Below are 25,601 nucleotides of genomic sequence, written 5' to 3'. Positions count from 1 at the left end.
GATCCACAGAATAACAGATCCATGGAACCACAGATCCACAGAGCCTCGGATCCATGGAACCACAGAGCCTTGGATCCACAGAGCCTTGAATCCACGGAACCACGGATCCACGGAACCACAGAGCCTCAGATCCACAGAATAACAGATCCACGGAACCACAGATCCACAGAGCCTCGGATCCACGGAACCACAGAGCCTTGGATCCACAGAGCCTTGAATCCACGGAACCACGGATCCACGGAACCACAGAGCCTCAGATCCACAGAATAACAGATCCACGGAACCACAGATCCACAGAGCCTCGGATCCACGGAACCACAGAGCCTTGGATCCACAGAGCCTTGAATCCACGGAACCATGGATCCACGGAACCACAGAGCCTCAGATCCACAGAATAACAGATCCACGGAACCACAGATCCACAGAGCCTCGGATCCACGGAACCACGGATCCTCTGATCCAAAGATCCATGGATCTACTGATCCACAGAGCCTAGGATCCATGGAATAACAGATCCACAGATCCAAGGAACCACAGAGCCACAGATCCACAGAATAACAGATTAATGGAACCACAGAGCCACAGAGCCTCAGATCCACGGAACCACGGATCCACAGAGCCACAGATCCATGGAACCAGAGTCATGGAATCATGGATCCATGGATCCACAGATCCACAGATCCACAGAATAATAGAACCACTGATCCACAGAACCACAGAGCCTCGGATCCACAGAATAAGAGATCCACAGAACCATGGATCCACAGATCCATAGAATCACAGATCCACAGACCCACAGAATCACCAGGTTGGAAGAGACCTTCAAGACCATCGAGTCCAACCCAGCCCAAACACCTCAACCAAACCGAGTGCCACATCTGTGGGCCTGATTTTCTGAGTCTGACAAGTTTTCAGCCTGCCAGTGAAAATTCCTCTTCCCAAGGGAAAATTTCTTGAGAAAGTTTCTCTCTTAAGGACTGTTTTTGTAAAGAGTTTATGGTTCTCAAAACAACACCGTACAGCTGTGTTGAGTGTTTTCTCTTGTTCCACAATGGGACTCGAGAGGTGTTGTTTCCTTTACCAAACATGTTAAACCTGTATGGGAACACTTTATAAAAGGGGCCAAAAAGTTCTAAATCAAACCCTTCTGATCTTCCTCTGGCTGCTGCATTGAACTCCTTATTTTGTGTCCAGCAGCAACAACAACCAGTCCTTTTCTAAACACCCCCAGGGATGGTGACTGCACCACCTCCCCAGGCAGACCATTCCAGTATTTTACCACTCTTTCAGTGAAGAACTTTTTCCTGATGTCCAACCCAAATTTCCCTTGGCACAGCTTGAGGCTGTGTCCTCTCGTTCTGCCAGCGCTGCCTGGGAGCAGAGACTGACCCCAGCTGCCCACAGGCACCTTCAGGAGCTTGTAGAGAGCCATGAGGTCACCTCTGAGTGTCCTTTTCTCCAGGCTGAACAACCCCAGCTCCCTCAGCCGTTCCTCACAAGGTTTGTGTTCCCAGCCCCTCACCAGCCTCGCTGCCTCCTCTGGACGCGCTCAAGCGTCACTGAGGGTCCCTCTCGCTGTCCCCCTGGGCAGGAGCAGCAGGGAAAGGCCTCGTTATCCCTCTTTTTGTGGGGTTAATGGAGGAATCAGCCCCGAGTTGCTGGGGGCACTCAGCCCCTCCTGGGAATGGAGCAGAAAGGATCCCAGCGTTCCCACTTTGGGTTAAGGGGGGCACGGTGGGGGCCGGGTTGGGGTGCTGGGGTTTGTGGGATGAAGGGGAAATCCCTCGTGGACACAGGGATGAGAGGGACAGAGGGAAAGTTTGCAGCTGCCCAACTTAAAGCCGTGCTGGTGCCGAGGGAGAGCAGAAACAGCGCGGGGGGAACGCAGTGTCTGTCCTCCCTGCAGGGATATCACCAGCTGAGCCGTGAAACCTGCTCAATATCCCACATTCCCAGCGCTTTTACTTCATTGTTAATGTGGGCAGAGGAATTCCAACAGCTTGGTCTCTCCCAGCCCAGGCAGATGGAGAACTCTGGGGGGCGGGAATGGGGAAACTGAGGCACAGATGCAAACGCTGCCCCAGCTCATAACCTCACCTGGAAAATGGAGATGCTGGGAAGAGGTGGGTGGGGGCACTCTGAGCATGAAGCAGGCCCTGTTCCTCCCCCCAGGATGACCAGAGGGGCTCCTGGCACCCCCAAACCCCTCTCTGACCCATCTGCCTGGTGCTGGGATGGCAACACAAGGGATCCCAAACCTTTGGGATTCCCCCGAACTCCCCCTGCTCAGGGCCTCTGTCCCAGGAGCTCCCAGCACAAACCCATCAGGGATGAAGAGCTCTGGGAATTACAGCTCAAAAAAAGCACCAAAACACAGCAGAAAGCAAAGTTTTTGGGGTGCAGCTCTAACAGGGTGGCAAAAATGGGATTTTACAGAGTTTTCCCTTTCCTGGATCCTCCTTGAGCATCCAAATCTCCTTGAAACCCCCAAATTCTGTTAAAAAACAGATCCCAGGAATGATGGACCCTCACTGGAAAGTGCACATCCAACCTCTTCCCCATGGTTACTCAGAAGGAGCCATTTCAGCCTGGGCAATAATAAAAATAAAAATAAAAATAAAAATAGAAATAGAAATAAAAATAAAAATAAAAAATAAAAATAAATAAAAATAATCCAGTTGCTGGATGTGTTTGGCCCTGGATGGAGGTGGATCCCACATCCCAGAGGGATCCAGCCAGAAACAGCCCAGGCTGGCAGGAAACAGCTCTGGCTGTCAGGGAAAAGAGGAGCTAAGAGCCAGCTGAAGTCAACAACAAAATTCCCACTCGCTGGGAAAAGCTGGGAGGCAGCAGGATGGAAAAGCCCTGCCTCGGTTTTAAACAGATTTTTCACTGCTAGAGGAAAAAGGGGGGTTCAGGCCTGCTGAGATCCTTTTGTGGCTCCTGAATCACCACAAAAAACTGGATTCTGCTCCCAAAATTCACTTTTAGCATCACCTCGATGGAATGCTCACTTGGGAACACCAAATCCATGGCCAGGGGGAGCAGCCACCTCCCCTTGGTATTCCAACAGATCCCACCTCTCTGAAATATTTAATTTGGGAGGGAGAAAGGAAATTTGAGGTGTTTGAGCCCTTGGCCCAGTTGGGAAGATGCTTGGGGAGCTGCCAGTAAAGATTTATTCAGTTTCCCCTGCTGGAAAACTTCCTGGAATCCCACATGTTCCCCAGGGGAGAAGCAGAACGAGCAGCTCCAGGGTGTGACTTCACCCTCCCGGGCTGGGACAGTCGGAAAAACGAGCAATAAACTGGGGAAAAAATAGGGGAAAAAATAAAAGAGAGAAAAGCACGAAGCAAAGAGCACAAGGCAACGACCCCCGCGTTCTTCCCGAAGCGAGGAGGTGAAAAAAGGTTCATGTATTTTTATACAGAATTAAAAAGTTTAATAGAAAGACAATTAGGAGATAAAAATAAAGTAAAATATGCAGATACAGGCAGGTGTGTCTGCATTCAGCCAAGGGAGCTCACCTTACTAAGGATTGTCCCTTAAAAACAGAACCCTATTGCACATTCAGAAATTCTCCTGCATAATTCAGAAATTCTTCTAAAGTTTTCCGTGTTCTTTTGTTTAGTTTTGAACTTGCCCCCTTCCCAATTGTCACCCTGGAAATAAAAGCCTTCTGATTCTCTGGAACATTGTTTGTTCTCTCTGTTATTTTCCTTTTCCTTTTTTTAAAGACAAAAAGGGTGAGATGTCACCCCGAAAATCAAGTTTTCTGACATTGTTTTAATAGTTTCTAAACAGTTTTCCAGCACAGTAACCATAAACAAAAATGTTTATACATTCCATTAAAGAGATATTAAATATTAAATATTATTCCCTTATATTAAATATATATAAATATATTACATATATATATTATATAATACATAGTATATCAGAAAATATATATAAATATTAAATATAATTCCATTTAACTATTAAATATGATTCCATAGTATTAAATATCTTAAAATATCTAATATATCTAATATGTTATATATAATATATCATATAATATAATTAAAAATTAAATATTATAATATTAAATATGTATTAAATATTAAATATCATTCCATTATATTAAATAAATGCAAATTTATAATATATATAAGCTTTAATATAAATAACATATAATTACATATTAAAGATTATCCTATTAAATATATATTAAATATGAAATATTATCCCATTATATTATATATGTAAATATATGTAATATATAATTAATTTTTAAATATTATGCCATTAAAGATGTATTGAATATTAAATATTATTCCATTATATTAAATATATAAAATAGATATAATATATATCACATATATGATATATAATATATAATATATAATTAAATATGAAATATTATCCCATTAAATGTATATTAAATATGATATGATATGATATGATATGATAATATTATATTATATTAGTTTATATTATATTAGTTTATATTAGTTTATATTATATTATATTATATTATATTAATATTATATTATATTAATATTATATTATATTATATTTATATTATATTATATTATATTATATTTATATTATATTATATTATATTATATTATATTATATTATATAATATTATATTATATTATATTATATTATATTATATTATATTATATTATATTATAATATAATATAATATAATATATTATATTAATAAAGCACCAAGAAGGGATAAAACCTCCCTCCCTCCCACACTTTGCTGGAGTCTGAGGCACAGAGAGCTGCCCTTATCTCTGATACCTGGCTCTGACATCCAAGAAAACTCGGAATTTCACAGAACACCATGAAAACAACAGTTAAAGTTAAATGGAAAAGCTAAAAGTGTGTGTAAATTAGAGTTTTCTTAATTCACTGGGTGAAAAAGTTAAAATTTAAACTAGCTTAGAGAACAGAAGACAAAATAAAAGATTTAAGGTGTTGCTTCTTGTCCTTGTTCTTTCTTCATCATCTTCTTCATCTTCTAGAAGTTTTTAATAAAAAAAAATTAATAAACTAATAATTTAAAATAAATAATTAGTAATTGAAATAATGATTTAATAATTTTTAATTTTAATAAATAATTAGAGAATGCTGCACTGCAGCACACAAGTGTTAAATCATTAAATCACTAAAAAAAAATTAAAAAAAATAATTTACCTGTCTATTGTTAATTAAGTATAAATTAGTATAAAAATAAAAAAGCTGCATATTTCAAAGCCATTTTGGGCCACTCAAACCAATTTAAACCAAACAATAGTAAATTAAACTTAAGCAAAAAATCTGAAGAATAATATAATATATTATAGTTTAATAATATATTATAGTTTAATAATAGTTTATAATAATATAAATATAAATATAAATATAAATATAAATATAAATATAAATATAAATATAAATATAAATATAATATAATAATAGTTAATAATTTAATAATACTATAGTTTAATAATATATTAATAATATATTAATAATTTAAATAATATAATATATTATAGTTTAATAATATATTATAGTTTAATAATAGTTTATAATAATATAAATATAAATATAAATATAAATATAAATATAAATATAAATATAAATATAAATATAAATATAAATATAAAATAATAATAGTTAATAATTTAATAATACTATAGTTTTATAATATATTAATAATATATTAATAATTTAAATAATATAATATATTATAGTTTAATAATACATTAACAACATATTATTAATTTTAATAATATAATACATTGTATTTTAATAATATATTTATATAATAGTCATAATTTTAATAATATAAATTTATTTATAATAATTTTATTATATTATTAGATTATTTATTATATTATATATTATATTAAATATTATGTATTATATAGTATATATTATATTATATTATATTATATTATATTATATTATATTATATTATATTATATTATATTATATTATATTATATTTATTATTTATTAATATTTATTATATTATATTATTAATAATTTTAATAATACATTAATAAACAAAAAAACCCAAAAACCTAATAAACCTTTAAAGTATTCTTCCTAACACAAAACCAAAATAAACAAAACTCCCATAAAAAAAAGAAAAAAAAAAAAAATTCAACCCTAAGAAAACCCGAACCCACCAACCCAAAAATCCCAGTGGGAATTTTCACCACATCTGGATTTTCCAAGCACGCCTGGATATCCATATTTATTCCTGACGGGTGTAGTGGAGAATTCCATGGAGAGTTTGTGGTTGTTTATCTGAAAGAAAAGCAAGGAATGAGGTTCAGTTGCTACTCCCGAGCCCAGCGTGTAAAAATGATGAATATCCCACAGAAAGAGAGGCTTGGCTGAGTTTATTTGGGAGCATGAAAGGAGGCAGGGAGGGGAGAACGAATTTTTTAATAACGAGGGTGTGTTTCAATTTGAATATAAAGTGTAAATGTGTTGATTTATGGCCTGAAGAACAACCCTGGGAACACAAGGGAATAAAAAAGGCTGGAAAACCTGGAAAAATTCAATTTATTATTTTTAAATTTGCTCATCCTGGGAGGTGCAAGGGAGAACAAACCCTGGAGTGCTTGAGGGGCCTCCAAAAACCCTCCCAGCGCTGCCCAAAGTCACATTCAGCAGCCATGGGGTCACTCCTCACCCCCTCCCCATCCCACAGAGCCCCTCAGCAACAAAAACAGCTCAAATCATTAAACTATAAAAATATAAATATATATTATATAAATACATAAAATATATAAAATACCCTTGCATGGACCTGGGTCTGGATCTGGCTGGGGCACAGATTGTACCTAAAAGCCTTTTCAGGAATATAAAACCTTTTTCAGGACATAAACCCCATTTTCAGATAAATAAACCCCATTTTCAGATAAATAAACCCCATTTTCAGATAAATAAACCCCATTTTCAGATAAATAAACCCCATTTTCAGATAAATAAACCCCATTTTCAGATAAATAAAACCCTTTTCAGGTACATCAAACTCCATTTTCCCCCAGCAAATGCAGCTGGGTTTGTGGTTCTGCCCCTGCAGGATGGATTTGTTTGTTTGATTTTGGTTCGAGTTTTTGCTTTCTTTTTTTTGTTGTTGTTGTTTTTTTGGGGGGGGGGTTTATTTTTTTTTTTTTAAATAAAGAATCTGGGACTAAATTAACAATTGAAGGAGTTTAAAGCAGCCCCAGCCCAGGTTTTGCTGTGGAGCTGCAACACTGAAATCTCCCCAGACCCGAGCCCGAATTTAATCAACCAGAAATCTCTCCCTGCAGAAATGCTGGGAGTGGCTCGGGAGTGGTTTTATTCGGGAGGTTTCCTTGCCGAGGGGCTGACAGGACAGAGAGGGTTCATCCCCCGCCTCCAGAGAGCGTTTGTATTTCTATTTTTATCCGTATTTCTATTTTTATCCGTATTTCTATTTCTAACCTGTATTTCTATTTTTACCTGTATTTCTATTTTTACCTGTATTTCTATCTGTATTTCTATTTTTACCTGTATTTCTATTTTTATCTGTATTTCTATTTTTACCTGTATTTCTATTTTTACCTGTATTTCTATCTGTATTTCTATTTTTACCTGTATTTCTATTTTTATCTGTATTTGTCCCCTGTGTTGCTTCCTAGGAGTGTAGAGGGGGAAAAACCCCACAAATAAAGGCAATTTCGGTCCAAAGCGTTCCCTTGGGATGGGATGCAGCAGGAAACCCCTGGAGATTGGGGATGAGGCTCTTTGTGCTCCCAGCTTGACCAAAGAGAAAGAAAATTCAAATTTAAAAAAATATTAAAAAATAAAAAAATCCCGTTGCACTTTTCTTCCCCCATCAATAACATTTTAATTTCCTGAGCCCAGATCCATGGCCAGGTGCAGCTGGGAGCGCTCGGCGGTGCTTCATTGCTGCCGCGAGCTCCAGATATTAATTATTGATTGATTAATTAATTAATCCCTGCTGCTCCAGAAACCCCCTCCCACCTCCAGCACCACGGGACTTTGGGGGGTTCTCCATGGAAAACCGCTCCTGGTGACACTTTGAATAACTCTGTGCCCCACGGGGGTCCCGACCCCGGCCGTGTCCTCGTGTTCTGCATCCCAAATCTGCATCCCAAACCTGATCCCCAAATCTGCATCCCAAATCTGCATCCCAAACCTGATCCCCAAATCTGCATCCCAAACCTGATCCCCAAATCTGCATCCCAAATCTGCATCCCAAACCTGATCCCCAAATCTGCATCCCAAACCTGATCCCCAACTCTGCATCCCAAATCTGCATCCCAAATCTGCATCCCAAACCTGATCCCCAACTCTGCATCCCAAATCTGCATCCCAAACCTGATCCCCAACTCTGCATCCCAACTCTGCATCCCAAACCTGATCCCCAACTCTGCATCCCAAACCTGATCCCCAACTCTGCATCCCAAATCTGCATCCCAAACCTGCATCCCAAATCTGCATCCCAAACCTGATCCCCAAATCTGCATCCCAAACCTGATCCCCAAATCTGCATCCCAAATCTGCATCCCAAACCTGATCCCCAAATCTGCATCCCAAACCTGATCCCCAACTCTGCATCCCAAACCTGATCCCCAAATCTGCATCCCAAACCTGATCCCCAACTCTGCATCCCAACTCTGCATCCCAACTCTGCATCCCAACTCTGCATCCCAACTCTGCATCCCAAACCTGCATCCCAACTCTGCATCCCAAACCTGCATCCCAACTCTGCATCCCAAACCTGCATCCCAACTCTGCATCCCAAACCTGATCCCCAAGTCTGCATCCCAACTCTGCATCCCAAACCTGATCACCAACTCTGCATCCCAAACCTGATCCCCAACTCTGCATCCCAAACCTGATCCCCAACTCTGCATCCCAAATCTGCATCCCAAACCTGATCCCCAACTCTGCATCCCAGATCTGCATCCCCGCCGTGCTCCAGCTGCCAGAGGATGCTCTGACCGCGGAGAGGTCAGGATTAAACCTCACTGAATTTCCTTCTGCTCTGCAAACCGTGTCCGGTGCTGCGGGGAGGGAGGGATCGACACCGAGCCACGCTCAGCAGGGTAAAGTGGAGAAAAAGAAAGAAAAAACCCAAATATCGCGACTGTGCCGCGTGTTCTGCGGGAAAACAGACCCCCGGGGAGGGCTGATTTGGGGGTGAGGGTTTGCTGCGAGTCCCCCCGGGCCCGGGCCCAGTACCGGGGGGAGGTGGCAGCGCCACAGGGGGTCGGAGAGGGTCCCGGCACCGGCGCATTTTGGGGTGTCCCCGGGGCACCCCCACCGAGCCGAACGCGCCCCGAGTGCTTTTGACCCTGCGGAGCCACCGTAGCGGGGGGTCACGTGGTTGACGGTGCTACCCGGAAGTGGCGGCGCGGGGCGATGGAGGGGACCCTGGAGCAGCACCTGGAGGAGACGTGCGGGACACGGGGGGACACCGGGGGGACACCGGGACACGGGGGGACACCGGGGGGACACCGGGACACGGGGGGACACCGGGGGGACGGGGCAGGGCCGGGGGGGAGGGGAGCTGGGCCTGGGCCGGGGTCCCGGCTGTGACCGGCGCTGTCTCCCCACAGCATGAAGAGCCCGGCCGTGGTGGGCGTGCTGTGCACCGACTCGCAGGGGCTCAACCTGGGCTGTGAGTGAGCGAGCGGGGCCGGGCCGGGCTCTCTGTGGGCTCCTGGGCTGGGGAACATCGCGTCTTGCCCGGGCCCTCCAGAGGCTCCCGGGGATGGGGGGCACCAGTCCGGGGGCTCCTGGCGCTGCCCGGTCCCTGCCGGGCCCCCTGGGGCTGGGGGCACCGCCCGGGTCCGGTAACGGCTTCCGAGGGTGGGGGGCGCCGCATTCGGGGACACCAAGCCCTGCCCAGCCCCTTTAGGGCTCCCCGGGGGTGGGGGGCGCTGCCCCACGGGGGTCCCTGGGCTGGGGGGCTCCAGACCCGGCCCTACCCGAACCCTCCCCGGCCTTGTCCTGCTGTCCTGCCCCCACCTCGGGCTGTCCCCAAGGGCCACCACCTGCCTGTGCCTCGGAGGAAACCGCAGCCAGCTCTCACTGACACATTTCTGTTGGATGGAGAGGAGACATTTGGGGAGGGAATTGGGCCGGGGCAGGACCAACCCCCCGTGGCCTGGGGGAGGCAGACGGGCCTTTCCCAGAGCACTGCCCTGCACACGGGCCTTCACCATCCCCTCCCACCTCTGCAGGCAGAGGGACCCTGTCGGACGAGCACGCCGGCATCATCTCTGTGCTGGCCCAGCAGGCGGCCAAGCTCACCTCCGACCCCACCGACACGCCCGTGGTGTGCCTGGAGTCGGATAACGGGTGAGTTCCCAGCCCCGAGCTGCCGCTGGCCCTTCCCCCAGCCCTGCGAGCCCCCTGGAGTCATCCCTGGAGCAGCTCCTCGTCTGGAGGAGGAGGGGGAGGCGGGCACAGCCAGAGGCAGAGTAATTGTATTAAGGGGATTTGAAGAGGCAGGAGGTGCAAAAGCAGTGGGAAACCTTTCGGGGGATGGTGGTTACTGCAGCTCGGTAACTCCTCCCCCCTTGGGATCCCTGTGGATATCCAGGGATGGATCCCTGTGGATATCCAGGGCTGGATCCCTGTGGATATCCAGGGCTGGATCCCTGTGGATATCCAGGGCTGGATCCCTGTGGATATCCAGGGCTGGGATCCCTGTGGATATCCAGGGCTGGATCCCTGTGGATATCCAGGGATGGATCCCTGTGGATATCCAGGGATGGGATCCCTGTGGATATCCAGGGCTGGATCCCTGTGGATATCCAGGGCTGGATCCCTGTGGATATCCAGGGATGGGATCCCTGTGGATATCCAGGGCTGGATCCCTGTGGATATCCAGGGCTGGGATCCCTGTGGATATCCAGGGATGGATCCCTGTGGATATCCAGGGATGGATCCCTGTGGATATCCAGGGATGGGATCCCTGTGGATATCCAGGGCTGGGATCCCTGTGGGTATCCAGGGATGGGATCCCTGTGGATATCCAGGGATGGATCCCTGTGGATATCCAGGGATGGATCCCTGTGGATATCCAGGGATGGATCCCTGTGGATATCCAGGGATGGGATCCCTGTGGATATCCAGGGCTGTCAGAATCAGTGGGGCACAGGGATGTCTCCATCGCTGCTCAAGGAGTGGGGAGAAGGAGCAGCCGAGGTCTGGGGTGGGGATGGGGCTTGTGGCTGCTCAGTGATTCCCCTGCCCATTTCCCACCCCCAGCAGCTTCTCCTGTCCCAGCTGCCCTCCCTCAGCACTTTCTCCTGTTCCTGCAGGAACATCATGATCCAGAAGCACGACAGCATCACCGTGGCAGTGCACAAGCTGCTGTCCTGAGCCCAGGGAAGCAGCTCCGCTCCCAGCTCCTCCTCCCTGCACTGCCACGCTCCCTTTGGAGCTCCACACCCAGGATGAAGGCTCTCCCTCCCCTCTCACCAGCTCCTGGGCAGCTCCCGGGTCTCCAGCTCACATTTTAGCCCTTGTGCTGCTGAGGGTGATCCGTGGGCACGGCCCCAGGCCCTGTAATGAGCAGATCCTCCCTGCTGTATGTGGGGGGCCTCGTTTGTCAGAGAAATCAATAAATGACCTGTAAAAAACCTTCCTTCCTTCTCTGTGCTCTGGCTGGGAGAGCTGGGCCTTGTGCTTCATTTCCAAAGGCAGGCAAGGTAACTGCTCCCACTCCCTTCATTAGCATTCCTCTGCAGAAAGACTGGAATTTGTGGAAGCTCCTCCAAGAGAAAAGGTACAAATGCTTTCGGAGGAATTTCTCCTAGGAAACATTTCACCTCCTCAAGTTAAACATTCTGTGGGAGTTACACGCTCACTGTGCCCTGGGTTGAAGTTCAGACCTGTGTGTGCTGGCCCTGCCAGGGCCCTGGGAGCTGGAGAGGGATCTTGGCAACATCCTCAAAAATCCAGGCCCCCTCTGCCTCCGGCAGGTTGGAAACGCTGCAGGGAAACAATCCTGCAGAAAGGTGGGAATTGCCACACCCCAAGTGGTTCCTGTGTGCTGGGGAGGGAAAAGGAGCTGGGCTGCAGCTGCAGGAAGGGGCAGTTTCAGAGCAGAGCATGAGGTAAAAGCTGGGCTGAGTCAGAGTGAAATGGCATTGCCACTGCTCAGACTTTACTCCTCGGAGCAGCTCTGCTGGGCAGTGACAGTCACAGGCTCACACAGGAGTAGCCCCTGCCTGGCCAGGCTCCACGCTCCCTTCCAGCTCAGTGTTCATCTGGGGTAAAGCCCTGATCTTGGCATGTCCTCTGTGCTGGCCCTGGGGAGTCCTTGTCCCTCCCCCTCCATCCCTGCAGGAGCAGCTGGAGCTGGAGTTTCCCCCCGGGCACCCAACAGCTCTGAGCGCTGGTGCCGCTGTTCCTCTGCCCCCTCCTGCAGCCCCTCAAAGCACACGCACTACAAATCTCATCCTGCTTCAATAAAGCTCAATGTACAGATGGAAATTCCTCCTGTAGGGAAAGCTCCTCCAGGGGCTCCCATAGATCCTGGGCTCCACGAGCAACGCAGCTCTTGTGTTCTTTGCCAAGGGAGAGCAGAGAGCACCGCTGTCCCTCACTGCTGCCGGTTTTCTGTGATGATTGGGGTGACAGGTCAGCCGGGGAGGGGAGGGAGCAGCAGGGCTGTGTTTACCCGGGAGTCTGGGCACATTTACAGGAGCCAGCGCCGCCCCGGGGCTGTGTCCAGCTGGAAATCACCGAGTTCTCCAGCCTGTCCCCTCCTCAGTGGTGCCGTTCCCCGGGCCGAGGGCCGTGCAGGATGGGCAGGGACAGGCCTGGCTCCAGTCCATCACTGCCACCCCAGCTCTGCTCTGGAGACATCCAGAGCTTTCCCCGGAGTTAGAACTTTGCAGGCTCCCCCTCCTTTTCCCTCCCAACAGGATTTCTGCTCTAAGCGCCCCTGGTTTCCTGTTCCCAGCTGGGGAAGGGGAGGGACTGCCGGCCTTGGGGCCTCAAGTCAAGCTCTGCCTCCAGAGAGGTGGAGGAGGAGGAGGAGGATGGGCTCCGTCCCCCCAGCGCTTGCCAGGCTCCATGTCCTGCTCAGGACAGACACCATCATCCTCAGCGGATGGGAATGAGGAGCAGACTCTGGCGTGCCAAGTCAGGAAGGGGGGATTTCATCTCTGGAGCAAATGAAGAGACTCTGAAGGGATTTCTCTTCGCTGTCGACTGCTCCGGGGAGGATTTTGCAGCATGCAGCAGCAAGGCGGTAAGGAAAAGTTCCAGGATCGTCATCCCCAGGTGCTGTAGGGTCCAGCTGCCCCCTCGGGCAGGATCCTGCCTCTGCCACAGGGTGGGTGGGTGAGAGGATGGAAGGGAGACAGGCAGAGAAAGATGGAGTGGGAAGAGCTTTCCGGAGAGCTCCGAGGTGGATCCAGACTGACACTGACCCCCGGGCTCTCGGCACAAGCCAAAGCGCTACAGCAGCACTAAGGCACCCGAAAAGCTGAAGTGGGCACAGTAATTTGGTGGGAATGAGAAAGAATATTAACCTGTTTGCAGACAGGGAGAAGGTAGAATTGTCAGAAAGGTTGGAGAAAGCATCACCCAGGTGAGTGCAGAGTGAGGTGCCTGCCCCACGGCAGCACTGTCCGCAGGGAATGGCTCGTGGGTGGAAGAGGAGCAGTGGAAGGTGTTGATGTGGCCTGACATTCTCACCAGCAGGGCACAGGAAGGAGGATGAAGAGGCTCCAGAGGCTCCGTCAGCCGGGAAGAGCCGAGGCACCGCAGCAGCAGCCGGAGGGTGGGCGTGGGGAGTGGTGTTTCACTTCTTCCTGGTGAGCAGGGGATGGAGCGAACCTTCCCGGAGCTGGGGCAGGGGGAAAGCTCCAGCCTCCCTCCGGACAGGACAGGCTGATCCCACCCACGGCAGGGCACGGTCCGGCCGCGCCATTCCCTGTGGAATGCCTCGGGCTCGGGGATGAGGAGGGTGCCCTTGCCAGGATAAATGACTTTTCCCTACTCAAACACTTCACCACGGCGGTGTCAAACCCCAAAGGGCTGTCCTGTCCCTTCGGCAAGGGCGTGATCCCACCCTGGGCAGGGAGCTGGGAGCCAGGGACCGACTGGGAGCAGCACAAACGCTCGGGTACTCTCTGGGAACCTCAGCACCAGTTAAAGGCACCAATTCTCTGTGGCCCAGGCTTTGTCTTCCCACCAGTGATCAATCAAGGAATTGTGAAGCTTGGAAATTACCTTTAAGGTTACTGAGTCCAACCTTAAAGAAAGCACCATCCCCCGAGCTGGGAAAGCTTTCCTCACTCCAAATCCACCCCGAGTAACTCCCTGCCAATCATTAAACACCAGGGAGACAACAGGAGTTAAAATTAAGGTCACAAACTGTCTGTCCTTTGCCCCTGTGGCAGACAAATCCTGGGAAACTGCCCCAGATGATGTCCACTCCTGCTGCCCTCATCCCCTCATCAACTCCCAGCCACCTGCGAAGGATCCATTTCCACTGCAGTACTAAAAAGTAACTTAAAAGGTGAAAAGTATCCTCCGAGAGTTGAGCTCCAGCGTTACTTTGTTCCTTTCCTTAGGAAAGGCAGTTTGGAGAGGGTTTCTGAGATCAAACTGCAGCATGGCCAGGACCCACCCTCCTGGTATTCCCCAACACCGGTTCAGGTGTCCCAGTTTGCTTCTCCCACACCACCACAAAAAGAAAAAAAAACAAAAAGCAGAAGGAAAAGCTTTTCTCCCTCCCGATCCCCTGTGGCACCTGACCTTCACCTCCTCTCAATCCAGGTCAATGTGCTCGTGATGGGGATGCTCAAGACCTTTGGGATTTTCTTTGTGGCTTTCCGAGAGGAGATGGGGGGATCATCTGAGCAGGTCAGCTGGATCGGCTCCATCATGTCCTCCCTGCGCTTCCTAGGAGGTGAGCTGGAGTTCCCGAGGCTTGGAGCACTGCTGCAGCCTCTCTCTGACCTGGGGGCACTGAGGATGCTCTGTGGACCCAATTCCCATCCCACACTGGACATGGCTGGCACCCACACGTGTCTGAGCAGGAATGGGCTCTAAACACAGGGCCCTTCAGATGGGATGGTGGCAAGAAATTGGAAATTGGGAAGAAATCCTTCCCTGTGAGGGTGGTGATGCCCTGGCACAGGTGCCCAGAGCAGCTGTGGCTGCCCCTGGAAATGTCCAAGGCCAGGCTGGACGGGGCTTGCAGCAGCCTGGGATGGTGGAAGGTGTCCCTGGCATGGCAGGGGGTTGGAACTGGATGAACTTTGAGGTCTCTTCCAACCCAGACCATTCTGGGATCCCCTGAACTTGACTGTAGGTTTCTTGTACAGATCCAGAGCAAACAACGCTCTTGTGCCAGCTGTGGAATAATTTGGAGCTGCTGGGCACGCTGTGACTGAGGAAGGAGAGCTGAATGTTTGGGCTTTGCCTCCTTCCCTGCCCCTTTCCCGAGCTCCCAGGGTACAGCAAAGCCCCTCTCCTGACCATGAGCCCATCCCAACCCCGCTGTCACCCCCTGCCTCCCAAGGACCACTTCCCAATGCTCCCACCCAGTCCCCAAGCCCTGCCAGAGCAGCTTTTGTCCCCCTCAGCCTGAGCTGTGTCTGTTTCCCTTGCAGCCCCGCTGGTGGCCGTGGTGTGCCGGCGCCTGGGAGAGAGGCCCACCTCCATCCTCGGGGCCGCGCTGGTGGCTGGGGGCTGCCTGCTCAGCACTCAGGCCACCAGTGTCCCCTTCCTCTGCTTCTCCATGGGATTCCTGCTGGGTGAGACAGCACCACCAGCTCCTTCAGCCTTAAACCTGGGAAGGGGCTGGAGAGGGAGCAGCCAAGGGTTTGTTCAGCTGGAGAAGAGGAGCCTGAGGTGATCAGGGACAGAACCAAAGGGAAGGGCTGGAGATGGGCCAGGGGAGTTTAGGTTGGATCTCAGGGAAGTTTCTTCCCCCAGAGGGTGCTGGCACTGCCCAGGCTCCCCAGGGAATGGTCACAGAGCTCCAGGAGCATTTGGACACTGCTCCAGGGACAGGGTGGGACTGTTGGGGTGTCTGTGCAGGGCAGGAGCTGGAGTGGATGATCCTGGTGGATCCCTTCCACCTCAGGATGTTCCGTGAACCTTCAGTGCCAAAGCATCCCCAGCTCCTTTCTGTGCGACACTGAACTCCCAAAGCTTCGTGCTCAGAATAAAACACCACTTTCAATATTCCAGTCCCAACTAGGGCTGATTTTTTCCCCGGACCCACACGGATCCTGGCCTTTAAAAATCCCTTATAAAAGGGCAGAGCCTCCAAGCCCCACCCACTGGGACAGCAGAAATCCCCTCCTTTCAGCCTGGGCACGCTGCAGAGCCAGGGACTGCGAGCTTGGGATAGCAGGACGTGGAATTGGGCACGGAATTCTTATTTTCACCCTTCCCACAGGGATGGGGTTTGCCTGTCTGTACCAGGCGGCCGCGGTGATGACGGCCAAGCGCTGCCGGGCACGCCTGGCCTTCTCCAACGCCCTGGCCCGCTCCGGGATGGGGCTGACATTCCTGATGGCTCCCTTCACTCAGCTCCTCATCGAGGTCTACGGCTGGCAAGGTGAGGCATCTCCTGCTCCTTCAAACTCCTCGGCTCTGAAAGGGCATTTGGGGAGATCTGGACAGGGTAAGAGGCTCTTTTTAAAAATTCAACACACTGAGGAACAGCTCTGCCTCTTTTACGATAGTTTGGGGATATCTTGTTAATAATTAAACACTTAATCATTCATTAAAATCAGAATCAAAGCACAGAGCTCAGAAATCCCTACTTTAACTGTAATGTTTCAGGACCATCTTGAAGGTCCATCATGACTTTAAATGAGGAAAAGCAAAACAAGCTCCAGATCCCAGAGGAAGCTGGGCATTTGTTCTGTGCCTCACAGCAAAATGAACTTCCAGCTAGAAAAACAGGAATATAAATCCCTGCTTTGTTAACTGCTCCATAAGGAGAAGGCAAACTCCCTTCTCACAGCAGAGCTTTCTCCATGGTCAGTGAAAACCACACCCTGCTCTACAAAGGCCATTGCCCGCTGCTCCTCCCTTTCCACTCCAAGAAGAAAACACCTTTTGCCTTCCCTCAGGTACCCTCCTGATTTTTGGAGGCATCATGTTGAACCTGGTGCCTTCCAGCATGCTGCTGTGGCCTGTCAGCGCCCAACCGCCTCAGAAATCTGCCAAAAATCAGCACCGGGGGTCAGAGGTGGCAAAGAAGGATCCAGAAACTCTGGGTGGATGTTTGGATGGAAGCACTGACAGGGAATTACAGCAGGCTTCCACCACAGGGAGACTCCTGATGGCCCATGGCAGAGATGGCTCTGACCCAGCCTTGGAAACGCTCCAGAAACCCAGCCCAGAGAGCTCCTCCTCAGAAACAGCCACCGAGGCCAGGAGAAGCCACAAAGCCCTTGCAGGCACCACAAAGGAACCTTCTCAGCCTCTCCTGGACTTCTCCCCGCTGAAGGATCCCGTTTTCTTCATTTTCACGTGGTCTTTCCTGTTCAGCCACTTGGCCTACTTCGTGCCCCTGTTCCACCTGGTGGCGAGGGCCAGGACGCTAGGCATGAGCAGCAGGGACGGCTCGTACCTCATCGCCGTGGCTGGTAGGCAAAGAAACAGCACACCAAAACACACCAAACACACCAAACCACAGCTCATGGGGCCCAGAAACGCTCCCAGACACGTCCTGGGATGGCTCCTCCTGGCACAGGTTTCACCCTGACCACTCTGTGCACACACAGTCGCCTCCTGCACCTCCCTGGGTGCTGGGTGATCCCAACAACCCCCAAATTTCCAGTTACACGGTGCTCTCTGTCCTTCTGGAGCCTTCCCACCACGATCCCAGCTGTGCTCAAAGCCACCAGAATCCACAGGGGAATCCAAAACCCTCCAGAGTGTGACCCAGGAGGGGAAAATTCAATATTGGAGGAAAACCCCCCATATTAATGTAGATCCAGGCATTTGGATTTGGATTTCCACCTCCAAGTGGGGAAAAAAAAAAACAAGGCCCACTCCCCAGAAACCAAACCCATGCCCGGTGATAAGCCAGGATTAACACTAAAACCATGCTGGGATAAGAAAGTGGCTCCAGCCTCAGTCAGCAGGAAATATTTTATTGTACAAAAATACATTTTATTTCTGCAGTGCTGGGGAATATTCAGCAGTGAGGGGGTGTCGAGGTGTGAGGAGAGCCCAGGAATTAACGGGACAGTTGGAATTGGGAGGGGAGGGACACAGGGGTCAGTGGGGCACGAGAGCTTCTGGATCTTTGCTTCATAAAAATGCACCAAGAAATGTAAAAAACAACTCTCAAAACCCCAATAACTGAACGGCTGCTGAGCCTCTGAAACGCCTGTGTTTCTGTGCTCTTTGGTTTTGTAGAAAAATTAAAATCTCAGGTGCATTTTTCTTCCTAACATTCAGCTTTTTTCTCCTTAGCAAGTTCATCTTTCCTGATTTAGGGCATTTCAGAGGTGTCTGGGCTGCAGAGCCCTGAAGGGAATTTTTCCAGAGCACTTTGGTGCCCTTGGGAACAGCAGCACAAGGGAAAAGGAGAAAAAAAACCCCAATCCAAGGATTTTGCAACAGCCTAAAAACACCTGGAACTTTTTGGCATTTTAGGCCTTTGTGGTGATGTCCTCACAATGAACAGGGAAATTGGGGTGTGACACAGGCAAATAATAGAAATAATATGGAATAATGGAAATAATTAATATTATAAAAAACAGTAATAAATAAGAAATACAATAATTTAAAACTATATAAATAAACATATATGAAAATAATGTATATGATAATAGAAAATAATACAAATAATTATAAACCAAAATAAATAAAAATATATTTATATAAATACAAAATAAATCTAAAAATAAATTATATTAGGGTTAATTTAAATAATGAAGTGTAATATGCATAATGTATAATAATATAAATCATATAACAACATTAGAATATATAATATGTAATAGCATACTGAATATATGAAAATATATTAATATATAGTAAAAATATAAAAATATTAAAAATATGCAAATACTAATTAATAAATATAGTAATCTGGAGATAAGAATAATTTAACTAAATGAAATAAAGTTAATTATATAAAATAATACAGACAATATGAAAATATCCTATGATGTAATATATTATAACATACTATACTATAATAACTGTTCAAAGAAAAGAGACTAAAGAATGAGAGAAATATGATACAATATATGATTATGATATATTATGAAATTATTTTATATTTTTTGTATTGTTTTCTATTATTTCTATAATATATAATATATAAATATATATAAATATAAATACATAAAAAATATAAATACATATAAATATATTAAAATATATAAAATATATAAAAATAAATATATAAAAATACATATAAACATATTAAAATATATTAAAATATATTAAAATATATATAAATATATATTTTATATATATTTTATATATAACATAAACACATAAAATATATAAATATATAAGAAAATATGTAAATATATAAAATATATATAAATACATATAATATATAAATATATAAATATAAAATACTATAAGTATCAATAGAATACATATGCTACAAATAATATAATCATAGAAAATATTATAAAATATAGCTAGATTTATAACATCCCATCTATTTACATGAAGTAATAATATAAAAAAATCTCTAGGAATAACAGAATTTAAATCTTACACAAAGACAAGTCTCCCCTGAGGCTCCTGTTCCCTCAGGCATCACGGAGATGCTGAGCCAGCTGCTCTCGGGCTGGGTGGCCGACCACAACTGGACCAAGAAGTACCATTTCCATGTCACCTACCTGCTCCTCAGCGGGGTCACCAACCTGCTGGGGCCGCTGGCCACCACCTTCCCCCTGCTGCTCGCCTACACCGTGGCCTTTGCCATCTTCTGTGGAGGCTTCATGGCTCTGGTGCTGCCCGTGCTGGTGAGTCCAGCGTGCTCAGCCAGGCCTGAGCTGGGGGTGAGGCTCCTGCTCCCAGCCCACCATCACCTGGATCACACAGAGAGCTCAGCAGGTCCTGCTGGAGAGCTCGGAGCTGCTGCCAGGGCTGGAGCCTCTCTGCTCTGCAGCCAGCCTGGGAGAGCTGGGAATGCTCACCTGGAGAGGGGAAGGATCCAGGGAGAGCTCAGAGCCCCTTGCACGGGCTCCAGGAGATCCAGGGGTCCAGGAGAGCTGGAGCTGAAGGAGGGATGGGACACAGGGAATGGCTCCCTCTGCCAGAGGGCAGGGATGGATGGGATACTGGGAAGGAATTGTTCCCTGTGAGGGTGGTGATGCCCTGGCACAGCGTGCCCAGAGCAGCTGTGGCTGCCCCTGGATCCCTGGAAGTGTCCAAGGCCAGGCTGGATGGGGCTTGGAGCAGCCTGGATTGATGGAAGGTGGGGTGGAAGAGATGTGCTTTGAGGTCCCTTCCAACCCAAACCATTCCAGGATTCTCTGATCCAGGTAGGGAAGCACCATTATAATTTGGCATTTCTTTCTGGAAGGCATTCAGAGTTTAAAACTCCTTCCCCAAAGTGTGGGCAGCTGGAAGGCAGGAAAAGCATCTCCCATCCCAGTAATTTCCATGCCTGCCTTAAGGAGGCTGGATCCGACCTACAGGGGCAAAGTCCTTCCAAAGCTGCAGCTGCAGAGGAAATTCCCCAGAAAAAGAATCCAATCATCTCTTGTGCTTAAAAAAAAAATAAATCTCTTGTTCCTATGCATTCCTATGAACCCAATCACTAATTACCCATTTTGGTTTCCAACCAGGTGGATCTGGTGGGTGTGGAAAAGCTCCACAGCTACCTGGGCTTTGCTGCCTTCTTCGCAGGGATAGCAGCCATGGGAGGACCCCCTTTAGCAGGTGAGTGATGCTGTATAAAACACACCCCCACCCCAGAAATCCAGGGATAAAACACACTGCTGGTTCACTCTCCTGAAGGGATCCATCCCAAGATGGGTTTTCTGTTCAAACAGATTTAAAAAAAAATCCTATTTCAGAAATGTACTTTTATGGACAGGCAACATTTTGCTTGGGAATTTGCAAAATTCAACAGTCAGCTTGGAAAATTCTGCCTGTAATATTTAGAAAATGCTGCCTGGAATATCTGGAAATGCAGGGAAGGCCCAGGTGCAGAGTTTAGCCCTGGCCACAGCAGGAGAACGAGCACATTACCACGGATTTTACTCCCAATGGTGTTTAAGTAACACTGAACTTGAACTGCAGGGGAAGCAAGGAGAGGAAGGGAAAGCAAGGACAGGCTCAGCACATTCCCACCAGGCAGAGGCACTGAAACATCAGGACTAGGCTCAGTAATCTCTTGTTTTGACAGAGATTACACAGCTCAGCCACCAGAGCTCTGGGCCCAGAGATAAGGAGCGTGAAAAGCCTTTGCTCTTCTCCCTCTGCCAGGAAACCAAGGCAGCTGTGAGGATTTGGGAGATTTCAAGTGCTTAGAAATGAGTGTCCAGCCTCTGCTCAGGAGCAGGGGACTTGTTCTCCTCTAAACAGCTTGGCCAGGACAAAGCTTTTCCTCCCTGCAGCCCAACTGTCCCCAGGCTGAGCCCCCAGTGTGGGCAGCAGGGCAGGGGAGATTCTGCTCTTGGCCCTGCTCAGGTGAGACCCCACCTGCAGAGCTGCCCTGGGGAACAACATCAGGACCTGGAGCTGCTGGAGCCAGCCCAGAGGAGCCACAGAGCTGCTGCCAGGGCTGGAGCCCCTCTGCTCTGGAGCCAGGCTCAGAGAGCTGGGGGGGCTCACCTGGAGAAGGGAAGGAACCAGGGAGAGCTCAGAGCCCCTGCCAGGGCCTAAAGGGGATCCAGGAGAGCTGGAAAGGGACCTGGGACAAGGGATGGAGGGACAGGAAAAGGGGAATGGCTTCCCACTGCCAGAGGACAGGGATGGATGGGATAATAGGAAGAAATCCTTCCCTGGGAGGGTGGTGATGCCCTGGCACAGGTGCCCAGAGCAGCTGTGGCTGCCCTTGGATCCTTGGAAGTGCCCAAGGCCAGGCTGGATGGGGCTTGGAGCAGCCTGGGATAGTGGAAGGTGTCCCTGCCCATGGCAGGGGGTGGAATGGGAGGAGCTTTTGGGTCCTTCCTAATCCAAACCATCATTTTTTGTTCCCTACCCTGAGCCTGCAGAGGCAGCTGGCTGGAAGCTGCCAAGGATTCTGTAAATTCCAGCTCCATTCAAAGTTTCAGCAACGCTGCTGTTCCACCAGCACAGGAGAACATTTATATTCCTAATCAATACCCCTGGGCTGGTTGTGCTGCTCTGCCTGTGGATGCAATTTCAAAGAGCAAAACACATTTCATTGACAGTGAGCTTTCCCCTGTCAGGGTGATGCCCAGCCTGGATTCCAGATCTCTGCTGCTGGTACAAGGTGTGCATTCAGCACAAAGCCATCCCTCAATCCCACTGGATCCCCTGACAGAAAACACAGCAGGAGCTGAACACCTTGGCTGTCTCATCCATGCTCACAGTGCAGTTACATTCCCATCCTCTTGCATTATATTTTCAGTAATGGGAAGCCTTTTTCTCTCTGCAGTGGGTTTGTAAAGCAAGCAGAAAAAGCTTTCCATAGAAATCAGGCTTAATGCAGGTGGGATAAATAAAGGCTAAATAAAGCCAAGAAGCAAAACACTTCCTGATCCATCTCCTTACAGGCAGAGCAAGATGGAAACAATCAGAGCTCAGGATCCAGGTTTGGGTCCATGATAAATTCTGCAATTTTCTCTTCCAATGCACTTTTAAGTGTGAAAACTGAGTGAGACCAGAAACTCCTGATGAAGTGTCCAAAACCATTTGCTCCTTGCAGAATTCAGGATTTAAATGGTCTGTGAGACCCTGGGATTTGGTGCTCTCAACCCCCCAAAAACCTTGAGTTTGAAAAACTGTAATTCTAAACTCAAGGCTTTTGGGAGGTGAGAGCACCAAATCCCAGGGTCTCACGGACCATTTAAATCCTGAATTCTGCTTTTACACAGTGGAAATAATGATGATGCATAATGAGAACTGCAAAGGTTAAAACTGCCTAATTTGCTTATTAGACCAAAGCCCAATGCAAGGAAAAGGTGACTTACCTGCAAATCTGTTCAGCTGAAAGCCCTGAAATCCAGGGGCAGCTTGGCAGGACCCAAAGGGGAAGTTTGGAGTTTCCTTCAGAGCTCCCCATCCACTGGCACCTCTGGATGCTGCCATGCTGAAAAAACCCAACCCAAACCAGAATAAACATTATTTTGGCAGCCAAGAGCAAGCTGAGGAGAGAAGGGCATAGTTTATTTCCACAAGCAGTACAAATCACTGACTCAAAAGTGCAAAAGAGCTGAACCAAAGCTTGTAACACAAATTCTAGAAGAGATTCCAGCCCCCAGAGCATGAATTTCAGTCCCAAGAAATTTGGGTGGTGAAAGGGGAGAGAATGGAGTCACCCAAAAGCTCTGCTGGCACATGTATTCAGACACTTTCTACATTTTATCTTCACCTTCCCATTGAATTTTGCTCCTCAGGGCATCAGGGATAAATAAAACTTCTGATTCAAGATCAGCAGCACCATTTAAAGAGCCTGACCCAGCCGGCAGCACCAGCAGTGCTGGGAATGTTTAGTCTGGATTACGTTGGTGCCTGGGATTTACCAGCATTCCTTACAAAACTGCTGCTTTGCTGGGGTTTGAACACCACAAGCTCCCAGTTCAGCTTTCTGCAGCAGATTTATTGTCCTGGGGGCACAGAGACTGGACTTGCTTTGAAAGTTTGGGGTGTGATGGAAGTTGATGGCTGTGCTGCCAGTGAGGCAATGCTGGTAAATCCCACTGCACCTAAATCCCACTCAGCACCAAAAAAAACAAACCAGGAAAATTGAAATAAATAAATAAATAAACAAATATCCTGAAGGATATTTTAAGAACTGCAATAAATCAGGGTTCAGCTGGAGCACTCTGTCCTGTTCCTCTCACAAATAACTACGTCATCCCTTCTCCTCTCCAAATCCCTGAGACTTCCAGGCAGCACAGAGAGATCTCAGCCCTGGGAATGAAGCACTCCACAAGAGCCCCAGGGTCATGGGAGAGTCCCCAGAGCAGCACCGAGGGGTGGCTCCTGTGCAGCTGAGCTCCCCCAGCACAGGGACGGTCCCTGGGCCAGCAGGAGCCAACAGAAACCGAAACTGGGCACAAGCAGCTTCTCCTCTGCTTTATAAAACCTTCCTGCAGCTGGGGAAATGTCAGTGCCTCCCTCCAGCACAGACCCCAAAGTTTTACCAGCACCCTTTCCCTCCGTGTGTCCGAGCCCAGGATCTCAGGGACTGCATCGTGTCCCTTCCTGGCTTTAAGAATCCCAGATTTGGGCCAGATTTGCTGTTTGTGTAAATCATGAATGTCTCCAGAGGAACTGCATTTCACAGCAGCAGATCTGCCCCACACCCACCCACACCACACTGGGGATCAGGGTTTTTATGTGCAGCAGCATCTCCCAGCACTTTGCAGATTTTAGATTCCAAGAGAGGAATTCTCCACCTTTCAAAGCACTGCCCAGACCCGAGATGATTTGCCAGGACCAAACCCAACGCTTAGAGGTCACTTTAAAAGGTGACCTGCATCCTCCAGAGATTCCTGAGGCTCGATGGAATCCAGCTTTTCCTTTTAAGTCCTCCCAGAGCTACTTTTATCAAGTTTACTTCCAGCTCCTGGCCTGGGGTCTCTCCTGTTAGACAAGAAGACAAGGCTGGAGAACAGGGGGGGTTTGCAGCCCAGATGTTGTAAATACCAGCACACACACAAGTCATCCCATGGATCCAACAGGATCGTCCATCAGCTACTTTTGGCCCACTTACTTAAACAGGAAAAAAATAAAAATAAAAATCAGGGATTAAATTCAATCAAATTAAACACCATGGTCACTACAAGGATCAAAGTTGGCTCTGGGAAAAACGAGCTAAATGTAATTTCCTGACAGGAAATGCTGCCCAGGAAGAGTTAAAATAATTTAAGGAAAATATCTGAGGAATTCTTAGATGAGAACACACATCCTTTGCCTCCCACCCACCTCCCCAAATGAATTTTCACTAAGAAAAACTGCACAGTTTTAATAACAACCTTCTCTCCTGCAGGGTGGCTCTATGATTACACCCAGACCTACGTCTGCTCCTTCCTCTTTGCTGGAGCCTGCGCTCTCATCTCACCTATTTCCTTCTTCTTCGAGCCTGCAGCCCAAAAATGGAAGCTAAAAAAAGCCAATTTGAGCAAGAGCCCCAGGCCTGGCTGAAGTTTTAAAGGCTGGGCTTTGATGGCATCAATGCTGGGAAAGCCATTGCCTGTACTGGGGATGTATCAACAGCAGCAACATTGAAAACTGCAATTTTTGGATGCCAGAATCAGTTTGTATACCTGAATATTTCTCCTGATTAAAGCCATCTGTGAAATGCTGTGAAAGCAATGTGAAATGCCACTGTGCCTTTGCTCCTGAGGATTTTCTGCCTCTCAGATTTCATCCCCAGCCCGGCAGCTCCGTCCCTCCCCACGCAGAGCTGACTCACTCACCTCGTGGGATGAGCAGCCAGGGAGC

The 25,601-nt window shown here is 47.6% G+C and overlaps 2 protein-coding genes across 8 annotated transcripts; both read left to right on the top strand.

The window, feature by feature from the left end:
• Nucleotides 1–9,365: 9,365 nt before the first annotated feature.
• LAMTOR5 (late endosomal/lysosomal adaptor, MAPK and MTOR activator 5) lies at nucleotides 9,366–11,643 on the top strand. Its single transcript, XM_005530164.3, has 4 exons — nucleotides 9,366–9,442; nucleotides 9,605–9,666; nucleotides 10,232–10,349; nucleotides 11,318–11,643. The coding sequence occupies exons 1-4, from the start codon at nucleotides 9,408–9,410 to the stop codon at nucleotides 11,376–11,378; spliced, it is 276 nt and encodes a 91-aa protein (XP_005530221.1). The 5' UTR covers nucleotides 9,366–9,407; the 3' UTR covers nucleotides 11,379–11,643.
• Nucleotides 11,644–12,760: 1,117 nt separating this feature from the next.
• Nucleotides 12,761–25,468, top strand: SLC16A4 (solute carrier family 16 member 4). 7 transcript variants are annotated; one of them, XM_005530221.3, is made up of 9 exons: nucleotides 12,766–13,257; nucleotides 13,710–13,825; nucleotides 14,793–14,925; nucleotides 15,632–15,775; nucleotides 16,426–16,587; nucleotides 17,108–17,626; nucleotides 19,767–19,978; nucleotides 20,807–20,900; nucleotides 25,147–25,468. In XM_005530221.3, exons 1-9 carry the CDS (start codon nucleotides 13,242–13,244, stop codon nucleotides 25,299–25,301), a joined length of 1,551 nt encoding a protein of 516 aa, XP_005530278.2. In that variant the 5' UTR covers nucleotides 12,766–13,241; the 3' UTR covers nucleotides 25,302–25,468. The 7 variants fall into 7 exon arrangements, with proteins under 7 accessions (XP_087923290.1, XP_087923289.1, XP_087923288.1 ...); XM_088067165.1 differs by having other exon boundaries at nucleotides 12,767–13,257; nucleotides 13,713–13,825; XM_014258949.2 differs by lacking the exon at nucleotides 13,710–13,825 and having other exon boundaries at nucleotides 12,768–13,257.
• The last annotated feature ends 133 nt before the right edge of the window (nucleotides 25,469–25,601 follow it).

This window comes from Pseudopodoces humilis, chromosome 26 (assembly GCF_049639895.1).
Source record: "Pseudopodoces humilis isolate 2021_Gansu_Grassland_sample_001 chromosome 26, ASM4963989v1, whole genome shotgun sequence".
In the NCBI taxonomy this organism is placed as follows: Eukaryota; Metazoa; Chordata; class Aves; order Passeriformes; family Paridae; genus Pseudopodoces; species Pseudopodoces humilis.
The sequence above is the reverse complement of the archived record's forward strand: the minus strand, read 5'-3'. Positions and strand labels throughout refer to the sequence as shown.

Bases quoted from the DNA above. Each gene is read 5' to 3' on its own strand.
- LAMTOR5 (XM_005530164.3), top strand. From the start codon at position 9,408: ATGGAGGGGACCCTGGAGCAGCACCTGGAGGAGAC. The intron at 9,667-10,231 runs GTGAGTGAGCGA...CCACCTCTGCAG, and splicing joins GCAGGGGCTCAACCTGGGCT to GCAGAGGGACCCTGTCGGAC. The intron at 10,350-11,317 runs GTGAGTTCCCAG...CTGTTCCTGCAG, and splicing joins TGCCTGGAGTCGGATAACGG to GAACATCATGATCCAGAAGC.
- SLC16A4 (XM_088067162.1), top strand. From the start codon at position 13,117: ATGGGAATGAGGAGCAGACTCTGGCGTGCCAAGTCAGGAAGGGGGGAT. The intron at 15,776-16,425 runs GTGAGACAGCAC...CCCTTCCCACAG, and splicing joins CTCCATGGGATTCCTGCTGG to GGATGGGGTTTGCCTGTCTG. The intron at 16,588-17,107 runs GTGAGGCATCTC...GCCTTCCCTCAG, and splicing joins CGAGGTCTACGGCTGGCAAG to GTACCCTCCTGATTTTTGGA.